The sequence below is a fragment of the Daucus carota genome, chromosome 9 (genome assembly GCF_001625215.2).
Source record: "Daucus carota subsp. sativus chromosome 9, DH1 v3.0, whole genome shotgun sequence".
Classification (NCBI taxonomy): Eukaryota; Viridiplantae; Streptophyta; class Magnoliopsida; order Apiales; family Apiaceae; genus Daucus; species Daucus carota.
The window spans coordinates 21,445,228-21,461,751 of record NC_030389.2 but is presented as its reverse complement, the minus strand read 5'-3'; the positions used below and the strand labels follow the sequence as shown (position 1 = coordinate 21,461,751).

Genomic DNA, 16,524 nt, shown 5'->3' with positions numbered 1-16,524 from the left:
ATCTTTTGAGCTTGCCAAAGATGAGTTGTTGGCTGTTCTGAAAAGAGAAGAAATTCTCAAAAAGCAATTGGAAAGGGAACAAGAGATAATTGCTAAACGGAAGGATTCTAGGAATGTTCTTGAGAACATGTGCTCCACACAAGTTCTTGAGGAATCTTGTAAAAATTCCTGGAAAAAGAACAAAAAACTGTTAGATGAATCTGATCTCTTAGTGGATAGTGATCATCCATTGATAGATACTCAATCAACGGATGAAAGCTATCCATCAAAGAATCAAACAGCAGTTGATGAAAACAAACTCAAGAAGTTGGATAAGAAATATGGGCCCATCAATAAGAATTTTATGAAGGAATCTGGGAGTTCCAAGAAGATTGAAAAAGAAGGGATTGGTCATAGTAAAGAAAGAATGGAAGCTGGAAAAGGAAAGAAGAAGAGTTCTAGGAATATCAAAGTTTAAATCAACAAAAAGAATGATTACACACCTGACAAGAATGCTGTCAGAAAAACATGTTCTAAATGTGGTAGTGTTAATCATCTTGCTGTTAACTGCAAAAATGCTCTACCTGATTATTGCATGCCTAATCCTATGATGAATTCTCACATGCCTTATATGCCCATGTTTCCACATGCTCCCATTCAATATGTTAATATGCCATTAATGCCTAATCCATTCTTTGGTGCATTTAACATGTCTGTTGTGCCCAATCCTCATGTCAACATGAATCATGCTAATTTAAATCAATTTTCTGTGAACTCTACTAATTTTGGTTCCTCTAATTCTACTGCGATGCCTAAGGTTAAGAAGATTAATTCTGAGGATAAAGTTGTTTCCAAGCCTTCTAAATCCAAAGAAATTAATTCTTCTAAACCAAAGGTTATGTCTAACAAAACTGTACCCAAGACTGCTTGGGTACCAAAATCAATTTAAAGTGTCTTCAATCTGTGCAGGGAATAAGAAAGAATCTTGGGTATCTTGATAGTGGCTGCTCAAGGCACATGACTGGAGATTCTACCCTGCTCAGCAAGTTTGAGGAAAGGGTTGGCCCAAGTATAACCTTTGGAGATGACAGCAAAGGATTTACTCTGGGATATGGCATTATTTCAAAAGGAAATGTCATCATTGACAATGTTGCATTAGTGAAAGGGCTTAAGCACAATCTGCTTAGCATTAGTCAACTATGTGACAGAGGACATCAAGTTTGGTTTTCAACAGAAGCCTGTGTTATCTCTGATAAGAAAGATAACAAAGTGGTTTTAACTGGAAATAGGAAAGGCAATGTCTACACAGCTGATTTCAACTCTACAAGTGCAGATTCTCTCACTTGCTTATTCAGCAAAGCAAGCTTGGATGATAGTTGGCTGTGGCATAAGAAATTGTCTCATTTAAACTTCAAGGCTATGAATGATCTTGTGAGAAAAGATCTTGTTAGAGGACTGCCAAAGTTGGAATTTTCCAAGAATGGTCTGTGTGATGCTTGCCAAATTGGAAAGCAAAGAAAGTCCTCTTTCAAAAGCAAACTGAAATCATCAATTGATAGACCTCTACAGCTTCTACATATGGACTTTTTTGGACCAGTCAACATCATGTCAATTTCAAAGAAGAAATACTGTCTTGTGATTGTGGATGAGTTTACAAGATTTACTTGGACTTATTTTTTTCATTCCAATATTGAAGCAAGTGAAATCATCATCAATCATATTAAGATAGTTGACAACATTGATCCAGGAAGAAAAGTCTCAAGGATCAGAAGTGATAGTGGGACTGAGTTCAAAAACTCTGTTATGAAGAGTTTCTATGAAGATAAAGGCATTCACCATGAGTTCTCTGCTGCAAGAACTCCTCAACAAAATGGTGTAGTTGAAAGGAAGAACAGAACTCTTATTGAAGCTGCTAGAACAATGCTTGAAGAATCAAAATTGCCAACTTACTTTTGGGCTGAAGCTGTTAAGACAGCATGTTACACTCAAAATATCTCTTTGATAAACCAAGCACAAGGAATGACTCCCTATCAATTGTTTAAAGGAAAGAAGCCAACATTGAACTTTCTACATGTCTTTGGATGCAAGTGTTTTGTGTTAAGAAATCAAGGTGAAAATCTTGGTAAATTTGAAGCAAAGGCATATGAAGGAATATTTGTTGGATATGCTGTTGGAAAAGCCTATAGAGTTTATAATCTAAGATTAAACATTGTTATGGAATCTGTTCATGTAATGTTTGATGACAAGAAAATTCAAGGCTTCGATGATGAAGGATTTCATGATGTCTTTCAATTTGAAAATGAATCTGAAGGAATAATTGAACTGGAAAGTGATGATGATGAATGTGTTGAAAATATAAATTCTGGTGTGATTCATCCATCGATTGGTAATAATTTACCCAATACCAGAACAACAGTTGATACAACTCAGTCTACATCAATGGCTAATGATTTATCCAATACTAGTTCATCAATGGCTAGTAGTTCAAGGTCCATACACTTAGGGGGAGCTTCTCAAAATGAAACTGACTTTACAAATGAAGCCAGTTCATCCAGATCAAATCTTCCTCCACAAAGAAAATGGACAAGGGATCATCCCTTTGAGCTTATTATTGGAGATGCTGCTGCTGGTGTCAAAACAAGGAGAGCTACTATGGATGAATGTCTATACAGCAGCTTTCTATCACATGAAGAACCTAAAAAGATTGAAGAAGCTCTTCTTGACCCTGACTGGATTCTAGCTATGCAAGAAGAGCTAAATCAATTTGAAAGGAACAAAGTGTGGAAGCTGGTACCCAAACCAAAAGATAGAGCAATTGTTGGTACAAGATGGGTATTCAGAAATAAGATGGATGAAAATGGTGTGGTGACAAGGAACAAAGCAAGACTGGTTGCTAAGGGCTACTGTCAAGAAGAAGGAATAGATTATGATGAGACATTTGCTCCTGTATCCAGACTTGAAGCCATTAGAATCTTTCTGGCTTATGCTGCTCATGCCAATTTCAAAGTCTATCAAATGGATGTAAAGAGTGCTTTTTTAAATGGTGTGCTTGAAGAAGAAGTCTATGTGAGTCAGCCACCTGGTTTTGAAGATCAAAATTTTCCAGAATTTGTATATCTTCTCTTGAAAGCTCTCTATGGATTGACGCAAGCACCTAGAGCCTGGTATGACACCTTATCACAGTTCCTTCTTGAGAATCACTTCACAAGAGGTACTGTTGATAAAACATTATTTTACAGAAATGTTAATGGTTCTAGTATACTTGTTCAAATTTATGTGGATGACATAATATTTGGGTCTACAGAAGAGAAATTTTGTAAAAAGTTTGCCAAGCTAATGCAAAGTAAATATGAAATGAGCATGATGGGAGAATTAACCTACTTTCTTGGTTTGCAAGTCAAACAAGTAAGTGATGGCATATTTATAAGTCAAACTAAATATGTCTATGACTTATTGAAAAAGTTTGATCTTATAAATTGCTCAACTGCTAAAACTCCCATGGCCACTGCCACTAAACTTGAATTGAATACTAAGGAAAAGAAAGTAGACATTTCAAGTTATAGAGGCATGGTAGGCTCACTTTTATATTTAACAGCCAGTAGACCTGATATAATGTTTGCCACCTGTCTTTGTGCTAGATTCCAAGCTGATCCTAAGGAATCTCATTTAATAGAAATTAAAAGGATTTTCAGATATCTCAAGGGTACTCCAAATCTTGGCATTTGGTATCCTAGAGATTCTGGTTTTGATTTAATTGGTTTTTCAGATGCTGATTATGCTGGGTGTAGAATTGACAGAAAAAGCACTACTAGTACATGTCAATTTCTAGGAAACAAGCTGCTTTCTTGGTTCAGCAAAAAGCAGAACTCAGTTTCTACATCAACTGCAGAAGCTGAATATATTGCTGGTGGAAGCTATTGTGCACAGATTTTATGGATGAAAATCAATTAGTTGATTATGGATTGAGAATCTCCAAAATTCCTATTTTCTGTGACAACACAAGTGCTATTGCTATAACTGAGAATCCAGTGCAACACTCAAGAACAAAGCACATTGACATAAGGTATCACTTCAGTAGGGAACATGTGATGAATGGAACAATTGAACTTCATTTTGTCCCTAGTGAAAAGCAACTAGCAGATATTTTCACCAAACCACTTGATGAATCTACATTCTCAAGATTAGTAAGTGAACTTGGTATGTTAAATTTCTCTAGTTAATTTTTACCCTTTTAATGCAGCCTGTGATAAGTGACAGATGGGATATTGTGCTATCTTAGTCTAAATGTCCACTATCGATCGTTATTTTAGCAATTGGTGTGTCACATATCACTGAATAAGTAAATGAAATTTTAACACGTCAATGGCTCTTTTATTTAGCCATTGATATATTAAAATAGTAACCGCCAGTTCCCAATTAAATTATCGATCGATATATACATACACATGTGTATATATCGATTGATGACGCTTGGCTACTTTTTGAACGGTTACCTCATTTACTTTTTACTGAGAGTATAAATAGTTTGCCTTTAAGTTTATTTCTCTTTTCACCTGCTTTTGCAAACTCTTAACTCTCCTCTCTCTCAAACTCCTACAAGCCCTAATCTTTTCTTAAGCTTTTTCATCAATAGCGCCTGTTGTCAAGATTACAAGCAACACTGGGTTCATATATGAGCAGAACAATCATGTTGCATATGTAGACAAAGATGGGAAAAATGTTGAAGCCTTTCATACCATGATGGACTTCATCAAGGAATGCAAGTTCTCATATGCCATGCTTCATGCTCCAACTATCTTCTGTGAGATTGTTGAGCAAATGTGGACATCTGCCAGGTATGACCAAACTTCCAAAATTTTGTTTGTTACTATCAATGGTGTTGGCTATAATATTGATGGTGAAACTGTTAGGGTTGCTCTTAATCTGCCTAGGAACTCTACTGATAGATTGCCTAGTGATAATGAAATTGTTAGCATGCTTAGAAATATGCACTACAATGGTGATTTATCTAACTTAGGACAGATTCTTAGGCGCCATATGCGCAAAGAGTGGAGTTTTCTTTGTGATTCCTTTATTAAGGTCTTCTCTAGTAAAGTGTCTAACTATGATGCTTTCATCATGTCTATGCAATCCATGTTCTACATCCTTTTAACTGATGATTATTTTAACATTGGTAATTTAGTTTTGTATGAAATTGTTGCCAAATTGGGTCCTCATGAAGGCAGGCCCAATAATATCTATTTTGCTAGATTCTTGATGATTATTGCTAACCATCTGGTCAAGAACTTAGTCATTGCACAGCCAGATAACAAGCTGGATTGCTAGGTGCAAAGCAAAAGGGTCTGTGGTGACTTGATGAGAATACTTGCAAATGAGCAAGTACCCTTGTCACTTCAATCACTCATGCAGGTATCTTCTGTTCCTACTACTTCCTCCAATCCTCAACCTTCTTCTACTTTCAATGCAGCAATGGAAGTTGAACACCCCCAACTTCCTACCCAAGCTGCCAAACCCAAGAAAATTTCTAAATCCAAATCTAAGAAATCCACCTCTGGTGTCTCCCAAAAGACATCAGTTGTAATAACTACCACACAACCTGAGGGGAGTGTGAAGGTGGTAAGTGGTGAGGGGAGGGGTGATCATCAAAGAAACCCCCAGAATAAGGAAGGAGAGGTGAGTGAGGCCCAGCAAAGTCATCCCACATCTTCCCAAAAAGATGTGGTGATTAATATGGAATCAAACACATTTCTAGTGACATCTTCTCAACAAGATGCCACTATTGAAAAGAGCTCTCCTCCAAGAGCACAGAACAAAAGGAGCAGGGACACTGACCAAACACCTCCCAAAACCTTCTCTAGGAGAACCAAGAAAAGGGCACTTGATGCACACACTTCTATACAGTCCAAAATCACAGATTTTGTGACTGTACAAACTACTTCTCAAATTCAGTTTGATGTGGCTCCAACAAATGTGGAGTCACAGTCCCCTCAAGTTGAAACACTCTCTCTAGTCTCAAATTTCCATATGGAGGAGGTTGATTTACTATACAACATTCCCCATCCAAATTCTCCAACTCTGTTCTTGGAGAAGTCAATCTCTGAAATTGGTGATCATCCTTCACAGGATTTGTTGGGTCAGCAATCAATTTCTTCTATGACTACTAGTGAAGTTGTGGAATTACCAAATCCATCACTCTTCACAGATTCACTAGTTGTCACTGTTGATGCATCAACTGCTAATGCATCAACTGCTAATCCTTTCACATCATCGATCGGTATTTCTCACCAATCGGTAAGTGCAGTTCGGTCAACGGATGTGCTTAACAGCAATCAACCGTTGATGAATGACAATGTAGCATCAATGGCTATTCCTCAGCCATTGATAGAAGATGTTCCACTAGCAGATGCAACTCAATTAGATCATCTTGTTGTCACAAGTGCTGCTAGTGAAGAACTTATCATTGTTACTGCACTCTTAGGGCTGAGAGAAAGTGAGCTAGAGGAGAGGTTGTTTTGCAGACAGGCAAAAGGAGAAAATGTGAGTGAGAGGCTGGGAACTTCTTCCTCCCAGACAAAAGGAGAGATTGTGTGTTCCACCTTAGATGGTGAAGGTGAGGGTGTGGTGAGCCAGGGTGAAACCCTGATGCAAGAAAATAGAGATAATGAGAGAAATGCAGGTACAGAAGAAACAAGGATGGAAATTGTTGTGGACCCCTTGGATGCCTCGAAATTTTCTCATCCAGTGTCAGCCTATCAAATTATGGCTGGTCAATCCAATGTCCAAGCAGAAGAAACTTTAGGGTTGCTTCACACATCTGAAGCACTGGAGAGAGCACAAATTGCACATGCTGCTGTTCCTAAGGGCATGCTTCTACACAGGGTGATTCTAAATATGATGACTCCCTGGCTGATGAAGATGATGAATAAGATGAAGAACTAGCTGGGCCTTCAGAAATGCCAGATTGGGTGTTCAGCCAAAGCTTCAATTTTGGTGACACTAAAATGGAAATTCTAAGGCAATACAAAAGAGCCATGGAGTGGGCAGAAATGAAGATCCCATGAAGAAAACTCTCTCTATGTTTGTGAAGGATAACTTGAGACTTCTCAAATCTCACCTTACCCAGCTCAGACAAAAAATTGGAGATCTTCACAATGTAGTATCTGATGTCAAAGAGGATAATATGAAAAATCTTGAAGTTAGAATGTCTTATGACACCATGGCCAACATAAGATCCAAACTGCATGCTGAGCGATGGAAGTATCGTAGATGTAGTATGATCATTGAAAGAACAAAAGCTGGATGGTTGTTTTTGGAGAAAGTTAGCATTTTAATAGGATGATGAACTTCTTTTTCCCTGTGAATGTACACATATATAGCCTGGGTGCTTAATGTATTGGGATGGTGTAGAAGGGAAGGACAAGGAAGTTGCACACGGGTATGAGTCTATGGGAATTAGTTTATCTGGTAAAGTTTAATTATTGAAAACTATAATCAGAATTAATTTGAAAGTTCTGAACTAAATTCCATTGACGTGTAGATGTAGTATGATTTTTTATTATTACATTAGCACTTGTTGCAAAGGGGGAAAAAAAATGGTTGGCAATAGGTTTGACAGGAAATAGAGGTTCATGTTTTACAAAATTCGACGAAGAGAATTTTTTTTTTTTTTCCAGAAAACAAGCAGAAATAGTGCAGTATTAAGTGGTAAGTTAAACGTTACTAAAAAAAAGAGTGGCAATTAAGATATAAGGTGGCGGAAATTATTAAATAAAATTATATTGGCCATGGTATTATTAGCAATTGATGATTAGCAGTTGACAGTAACAAGTCAGGTAAAAGACAAAGTTCACATGGGTTGATGTGACAGATGCTGCACCAGCTTTGGAAGCTAAACCAAAAGGAGTTTAGTCAAATATTGAGAACCTCGAAGCCTACCATTTCTGGCAAAGCAACAAGAATTTCAAGCTGCCAAATGCATTATCAAGTCCAAGAAATTCTATATTTGTACTAGTTAGAAAGTGAGTAGGAAAATACTTTTACAGACTAGTTTTGTTTGTAGTAGTATATATTCTCTTTGTAATTTTACATTTCAAAGTATCCAAACACCAAGAACTGAAGAGCAAAGCACTAGAGAAAGTTAGCAAGAAATTGTAAGCTTCTGCTCTTCATTCTTTTGTAAATAGCCAAGTATTTTTACTTGGAAGGTTCTTGATATAAAAATCTCTAAGGTGGATCAAACAATCCACCTGAAATTTTTAAGATCCTTGTTCTTTGTTCTTTAAATTTCTGTTTTAGCTTTTATATTCTCTTGTAGTTTGAATATAATCTGTTGTGCAAAAGTTATTGAAATTTTTGTAGATTGTATTCAATCCCCCCCCCCTACAATCTAACTTATTGTTTGCATTGTCTAAATAACAAATTGTCCTTGGATTGAAGCAAAATTAGTTGTTGAGATATGTGTATATATATATATATATTTTAACAATTATTTTGAATTTTAATCACCTGAAACATTAATGTGCTAATAATTTCTTGATAAATATTTAAGCACATTAACTATTCTGTCTTTATTTTAAAATAAAATAACCTTAAAGAAAACAAATTATTTGATTTATTTTTTGAAGTTATTTTATTAGTAAAATAAAATGTAGCATAATTCTATTTGTTGAAAATTAGTAATTATCAATTTAATGATAATTGTTGGTTTTAAATATATGGAATTGTTAAACTTGGAAATGGCTAACATTTCTCTAAGTCCTGGAGGCGACATCTCTTGGAGGCGGCATGAATCAAGTTGATCTAGGAGGCTACAACAGCCACAAGTCAATATTGCGCCCAAAAGTTGTGCCGCGCCCTGACATGGCTGATGTCGCATCCCACGTGATTCGTGTCGCGCCCTATAATGATTCTTGCCGCGCCCAAAAGCTGCTGCCTCCTGACATTATATATATAGTTGCCGCTTCCAACACTTAGCATTTTCAACAGTTTATTTTTTCTCTGAAAACCGAATTGAGATTTCAGAATTTTCATTGCATCATTTTTGTACTGTTACTCTGCTAGATTTTTGATTGGTTGGTAGATTATTGATTCCCATTGCATTGCCCATCTTTTAAGACCAGATTTACAGATTTTAGGTAAGGTTTACTTGTGTTCTGCTAAGTGTGACTTTTACTACTTTCTCTAAAATTAACTTGAATTTGTGGCTAAATAATTGACAATTCTTGGAATATAATCTCATAATCAGTTTAGCCATTACAAAGTGAGTAACATACTGTGATTTCACTGAATTCTGAGAAAGTTGAATTTTTAGATATTATTTGCTCAATTGTGCTTGTGTGAATTGATAATTTTGTGCTTAATTGTTAAAATGGCTAATCATTTCTCCCTTAAAAAGAATAATTATCTGTCTATTAGAGGTAATAATCCTACTAGATGTAAGCGTCTTTGTAAGTGGATTCGCTATTTGAATGAACATTCTTATGTGAAATATGCTTTAACTGCAAATACCTTGTTAAATAAACGTCTGTTAGAGCATGTGCATACCACTTGCAAAGTAGCTACAGAAGGGGAAAACACAGGTTTCAAGTTCAAGATTGGAGAAGATGAGATCAGAATATCAGAGGATGATCTGAATGAATTCTTGGAGCTGCCAAGAGAAGATCTGATTGATGAGCCTACTCTTGAGGAACTTTTGGAATTCTTCACAGACATTCATGCTACTCTAGAGAATGGCAAGATTCCAAGGAGATTCTACAAGAATCATCTTCCAAAGGAGTGGAACATCTTTTTCACCATCATTTCATATGTGTTCTCACCCAAGACTGGAGGGTTCCATGGACTCAATTCAATGGTCCAGAAGATTGGAGTAGCTGTAGTTCATGATTTGAAGATCAATCTGGGAAGAATGCTCATGGACAAGTTCTGGCCAACAAATTAGCCAGGAAGAAATATCTTTTATATGCCAGATTCCTTCAAATTGTACTAAACAGGAAACTATCTGATGAGCAAAGAGCTCAATTCCCAACTACTCACATGGAAAAACCTCCACGGATTCCAAGGAAGACTGCCACTATGTGGCTGGTTCAACAGCCTTACCCTAACAACAATGGAGGTAGAACTGTCATTCGTCTAACTGAACATCTCAGAATTGTGATTGCACAGATAGACAGGTTGCTGGAAGAAGAGCAAAAAGCTATTGGCAATCAAGAAGCTGGGAATTCTGAAGAAGATGATGATGAGGAAGCTTCTGAAGTAGAACATGTACAAGAAAATGAGTTTGTGCCAGAACAAGAAGCTTATGTTGAGGAGCCAGTGGAGAATGAGCCCCCAGAACAAGAAGTTTTCATTCCCACTGAAGCTGAAACTCAAGTAAAAGAATCAGAAGTTAAGCCTTATATCCCTGGTGGTGAGTATAGGCCCTCTGTGTCTACAGGTAATGTTCATAGCTCAAACATTGTATTCCTTACCAATCTTCTTTCCTTTAATGATATAGAGGTAGATACCTCTTTCACACACTTGCTCACAGAAGCTATTAGGGGAGACATTGCATTTGAAAACCTACAGATGCATAACCAGTCTCTAGAGCCAAACACTGATACACATATCCTCTATCCTACACCCATGGTGTCTGAAGAGCAAATGTTTAATGAGAATTTTGAGGGAGATACTGCCTTCAGTGCAACAAATAAGGATGGAAATTTGAGAGCACTTGTAGCTCTGTCTCCTCAGAAGCAAGGTAGTATCCATATTGAGACAACTGTTAACCCTCTTGCATCTTCTCAAAAGGATGACTTGGTAGAAAAGGCACATAAATAGTTACTAGAATCATCTTCTCAACAAGATGTTTCTATTGAAATTCACCAATCTGTCATGGCATCTGAATTAGTGTCACCACCTGTACAAACTCAAAATATTCCTATTCACAGTGAGGTTGCACACACTAAGGAGTAAGGAGATATTGACGGCTGAAGAGTAAGCATCCATTTTAGAATTGCTCTCATCTGATGTTAATCCTTCAAAAGATTCCTTGCCTTCACAGGTGTTAGGAGAAGATGTTGTTGTCACTGTTATCAAGAGTACAACATCTACCTCCCCAGGACAAATAAACCTAGATGCATCTGCGGATAGTGGACTCGACATAGGTGTGAGTCAGCAACCTACTGATAATGAACCAGATATCACTGGTGAGCCAACAGAGAAGTTTAATGCCTAAAATGACGACTTCAGTGACTCTCCCAGAGATTCAAACTCTGGAAAAATCATCTTCTGATGACATGCAACTTGTTGTAAGCAAGGACGGGGATTCGCGAACTCCCATTGCACCACTGGTGACCTCCTTAAGGATGGCTATAGTGATTTCTTCTGCAGGTACTCAGGTAGCACTATAAATTATAGTTTTGAAAATATAGTTCTCTTTAATAGTAAAAAAATTATAATTTTTAATAACCTTAAATTATGGATAAAATAATCAACCTTTTATTTTTAAAAGTTCGAAACGAAATGAGATCCAAAAAAATATTGTAAAATTCTTTTCATAATTTTTCGCTTAAAACAATTATGTTCACTAGTATTTTTGCCCGCTTCGCTAAGGCTTTTTAAATATTTAAAATTAATTTATTTATTTAAATAAATATAATTAAAAAAAATTAAATTAGCTTATTTGAGTTGCTACCTTGTAATTTGTCCGTATATTCCTAAACTGAGCTTATTATTGGGTTATCTGTGCGTTTTGTTATTTATCAGCAGATGGGCTTATTACAGTAATTATTGGTTTGGAGTTGCAATGATAACTGAGATGAATTTAGTTTTATTTTTCATTAAGATTTGCTAACGTTGTGTCCGTTTTCATATTATTCACATATCATACCCTGGATGAGTTTTGATTTTAACATGCAAAAAATTCTGTTGCCTTTTTATGTTGAACATGGAGAGTTTTTACCTAGTAATCTGGTTTTTCACGGGCCCGTTTTGCATGGGTATTTAAAAGTTATAAATTTTATTGTTAAATAAAATGTGAGTTTTAAAATATAATATAAAAAATGAGATTCCATGTTATTACTCCCTCTGTCCCATTTTAACTGATGTTTGACTTTTTAACACGTATATTGAGGTGCAAAAAAATAATATCTACACTCAATAAAAAATTTCAAATCTTATACCAAATAAAAATTTAGATTCTAAACTTTTATTTGATATAAATTTTATAAGGAATAGTTAAGTTTTAAGGTGATTTATTTAACACCTTAAACTACGTGTAAAAAAGTCAAAAGCAGTTAAAATGGGACGGAGGGAGTACTTATTAGAGACATAAGAGATATTTACTCCGTTTTTATCCAGTTTTTACATTTTTTTTGTAAGACATTTCTCTTATTCTATATTTTTCCAAAATTTTAAAAAACATTTGTGTTTCCAATATGTAAAAACAAAATTCACATTAACTTTGTCAACTTTTTTCGGATTGATTATTAATTATGAATATCACCCATTTTTATTTTCCACACTTTTTTTATACTCAACGTCTCGCTGGAAATAAGAAAATTGGCATATACTCAAGATTGTTATTCAATTACTACGCTTTCCATATTTTCCGGGTAATAAAATCATTTTTCATTCAACTTCACTTTATATTTGAATTAACAAATTCAAAAAATGTGATATAAACTAAGTGTTTAAGAATTAATAAAATAAATGATTTGCATAACTAATAGGATTATATTAAATAAAATTATAATTGTAATGGATAATTTAAGGTATTTCTATGCTTTTATATTTAATTTTTTCATAATATGTAGTTTGTGTAATTTTACTATCAATTCTAAATGAAACCTAAAAACAATCAGAATATGAAAAATAATGCAAGGAGATAATGTAAGAACGCAAAAACACAAAACCATGATGCCGAAATTTATATAATAGATCATAATATTTACCCACTCAAAAAGGAGCACACTCTCCCCCAACAAAAAAGTGGTACATATATACATCTCAGGTGAGCTAGAAAATTCTTCTGATATGGAACTCAATAGTATTAACTATATATATATAGTGAGTAAATTTTACCTCCATAATCAAAAAAGCTCGGGCTCTTCAAGTAGCATTTCTTTATGTGAACTTCACATTTGTTTCTTTGGCACCAGAGCTGATTAGTCAAGAGGAAAAACTCTTTACTAAAATCTGTAATAATTGATAATGGAAAAAATTAAGCTCAGAACCATAGATAATCAACAAAAATAGGGATAATTCAGGTCAAATTAGACACACAATTAATATGATTGGCAAAAATAGTGAAAAACAAACAGGGAAGAAAAACACACCAATAGATCAGATCGAGAGACACTTGTGGTGAATACTATAATCAAAATTCACAACCAACAAAGTGATTACGAAACTACCGGCATCTGGATGGAGCCAGCTCGTTGATGTAGGAGATTGCAATACAAATGTCCCAGGGTCTTGAAACCTTTCATTATCCTGGATTGAAGCTTCTACTTCTTTTGTAATGAGCCCTTCAATCCATTTTGGTAACACAGAATCCAGATTTCTTTTATCCATTCTTGTGATATTGTAAAAGCTGCAGGGTATAGTCAGTGCCATAGCCTCTCAAAGTTGCCACCGCTTACTAAATCTTGACATCCAGCAGTTTTCCGCAGCCAGTACATATAATCTTTCCATTAACTTTATTTGACATAACATGTTCGATATCCTACATCGTTACAACGCAAAGATAAAATCATTACATCCACATAGCACTTACAATCCTATCAATGAGCTATATGAGTTGAAACTAAATTTAATACTATGACATTGCATGATTAAATGTGGCAAGTTCAATACTTGAAAATTATAAATGAGCTAAAAAAGCATAAATAATATGAATTGGGAAACTCGAAAACTGTAAATAAGAGTCTCTACCTTTCTTGAGCAGACATGCCAAAACACTTGTAGCGGTATCATGACCAGCAAATATCAATCCAATGATATTGTCCGATATCTGAGAGTCGGTGAAATGAATCTTTTTTCATTAATATTCCCAAACAACCCTCCAATGTTGCCAATTTCTTTGCCTTTTCTTCTCTTTGAATCAAATTCAGTTTTTCATTTAGTAGCTTCCTTGCCTATCATTCACCTAAACTCTTTTTGCTGTAAATTTTTTTAGATCCGTCAATAAAATTGATTTGGGCATTATATCAGATAGCTGGTGGAACACTTTCAAACACTTGATCTACAAATGTATACACACAGATACATCATACAGTTCTCACACTACTTTAAAATAAGACGGTAAACATACATCCCGGAAAAGATAATAATACTACAAACTTGAAATTTTACAAATCTTGGAAGAGTTTCAACAAATATTACTATTACATCTATATGCAAGAGAAAATATTTGTATATACCTTTACATGCTCATTTTCCAGAATGTTTTTTCCTCGTATACGCAATACAGATCCTTCTTTCTCATTATCTACGGTCTATGCACACATTAACGATGAGAACATATAGAATGCAAAATTCCTAGCAGCAGGGTACAACATATTAATCAGTATAATGCAAGCTATCATTTTCTAGGCCAAAGGCGCCGAGAAAAGAAGGAAATTCAGGGGGAGAAATTAATATTTTAGCTGGATCAACAGTTCTTCAACTAAGAAAAAGGTGCATCTATTATTGAAAATCACTTACAGAATTTTGTACCAAATTAGGCACGAGGATATATAAAGTAAAGAGATATGACAGGCAACACAGAATTTCGAAAGGAAGTCAGGATCCAGGATGAGTAGAGTTCTATACTTCTATAGAGAAACATTATTTCTATGGATTTATCACTCCAACAACAATAGCAATAACTATGGCCCTCATTTGTGTACCAGACAATGGCATCTGCAAGAATATAATCAAGACGACTTGATAAATATATGATGGTAGTGAATAAATGAAGCATGTGAATAATCATAGCAAATATAGCACCATAAAAAGAGAACAAATTAATAGCACAAAAGAACTTGACCAACCTCCAAGAAGTTGAGAAATAACAGAGGAAAATAATTTAAGGTCCAGATGAGATCAGAACCGGATGAACATAAAGTACGATTTCTCCGCATCTGCACAGTTCGATTCATCATAAAGAATCTCCTCTGGTAATCCCATGCCATCATCTGCCTGAAAAAGTGGGTACATCATACATGTACCATATTATTGGAATTTACACAGTAGTCAAGTTACTTTCATTTCTGGGAAAAATGGTCAGTCTAGCATAGTTTATTACCACTATGCTTATCCGTCTTTCCAGATAATAATTTCTTCATCGCAGAAATCAAGAACCTGTGTTTCTGCAGCAGGAGGAGACTGAACTGAAAAAATGGTTGCTGGCTTTGGCCCTCATCTGTGTACCAGACATTTGAACTAATAAGCTGATTTTCTAAGTCTTGAGATCCACAGTTTTGAGTACCATGATTCATTTTTTCCCCCAAGTCTATTCCAATAAAAGACACATAAATAACAACAAAAAGTTAAGGAACTAATTAGACAAAGCACCTCAGATGTGTAAAAAACTTATTCATTATGTAGCTCTTGTGCATAATATCACAAAAAATAACATCAGAGCTAACAAACTAATGAAATAGAACATTAAACTGAATCAAATCTTGGCTGAAACATGATTAAAAAGTATGGATAAACAATAAATTAGATACACAGGCAGTCTTCAGCCAAGATGTTATCCATAAAATTGGTACTAACAATTATTCCATCTGACTGAATCGAATCTACTTTATGACAGCAGACCCTAATCACTCATAAAAATAATCTAAAAAACATAATTAAATAACACTCATAAAAAAAATCTATCTACATGAATCAATATTTGAAAAACGAACACTTGACATGAAGAAAATTTTCAATTGATAGAAAATAATCATTTTATTAATCAAAACAAATATTGTAGTAACAAAAGATTACCTTAATAGTATACGTTATCAATTCTTTTCATTTGGAAAGAAAATCGAACAGTTTCTATACGAAGCCCGACTGCAATACAATAACCATGATTCTCTTTGTTGGACCCATCGATCTTTCTTCTCCTTCGAGCATTGTCTCCTGCATTTCAGTTGTAATAAATTAGATAACAACAATACAACAAAATGGTAATAGAAATGCACAAAAATCATAATTCTAACCACAATCAGATTGGAAGGAGGTGGAATTATCAAGTTTAAGATGATCGCAATTAGCCTGAAACTTGAGATAAAAGATGTGAGATTCAAATCAAGTAGATTTAAAGGAGTCAATCATGAAGAAATCACAGCAAAAAACAGACTTCTTCCATAAATCGGCGGCAAAATCCATTGGTGTTGATGGTAATCAGATGTTAAAAATGCAATTCGACTCAATATGATTCCTATATTGAATCAGATGTTGATGGTAATCTGATCATGTTTCACCATCAGCTCCAGACAGGAAACATTGATATTTCAAGAAACACAAACAAAATTAATAACATATAATAAATTTAAAATCTTAATTTACCTTGTGGAATGTGGAGGAATG

General features: G+C 35.0%; 1 protein-coding gene across 1 annotated transcript; it reads left to right on the top strand.

Moving 5' to 3' along the window:
• Positions 1-589: 589 nt before the first annotated feature.
• On the top strand, positions 590-3,808 carry LOC135149479 (uncharacterized). Its single transcript, XM_064085205.1, has 5 exons — positions 590-874; positions 949-1,462; positions 1,676-2,089; positions 2,159-2,769; positions 3,746-3,808. Exons 1-5 carry the CDS (start codon positions 590-592, stop codon positions 3,806-3,808), a joined length of 1,887 nt encoding a protein of 628 aa, XP_063941275.1.
• The last annotated feature ends 12,716 nt before the right edge of the window (positions 3,809-16,524 follow it).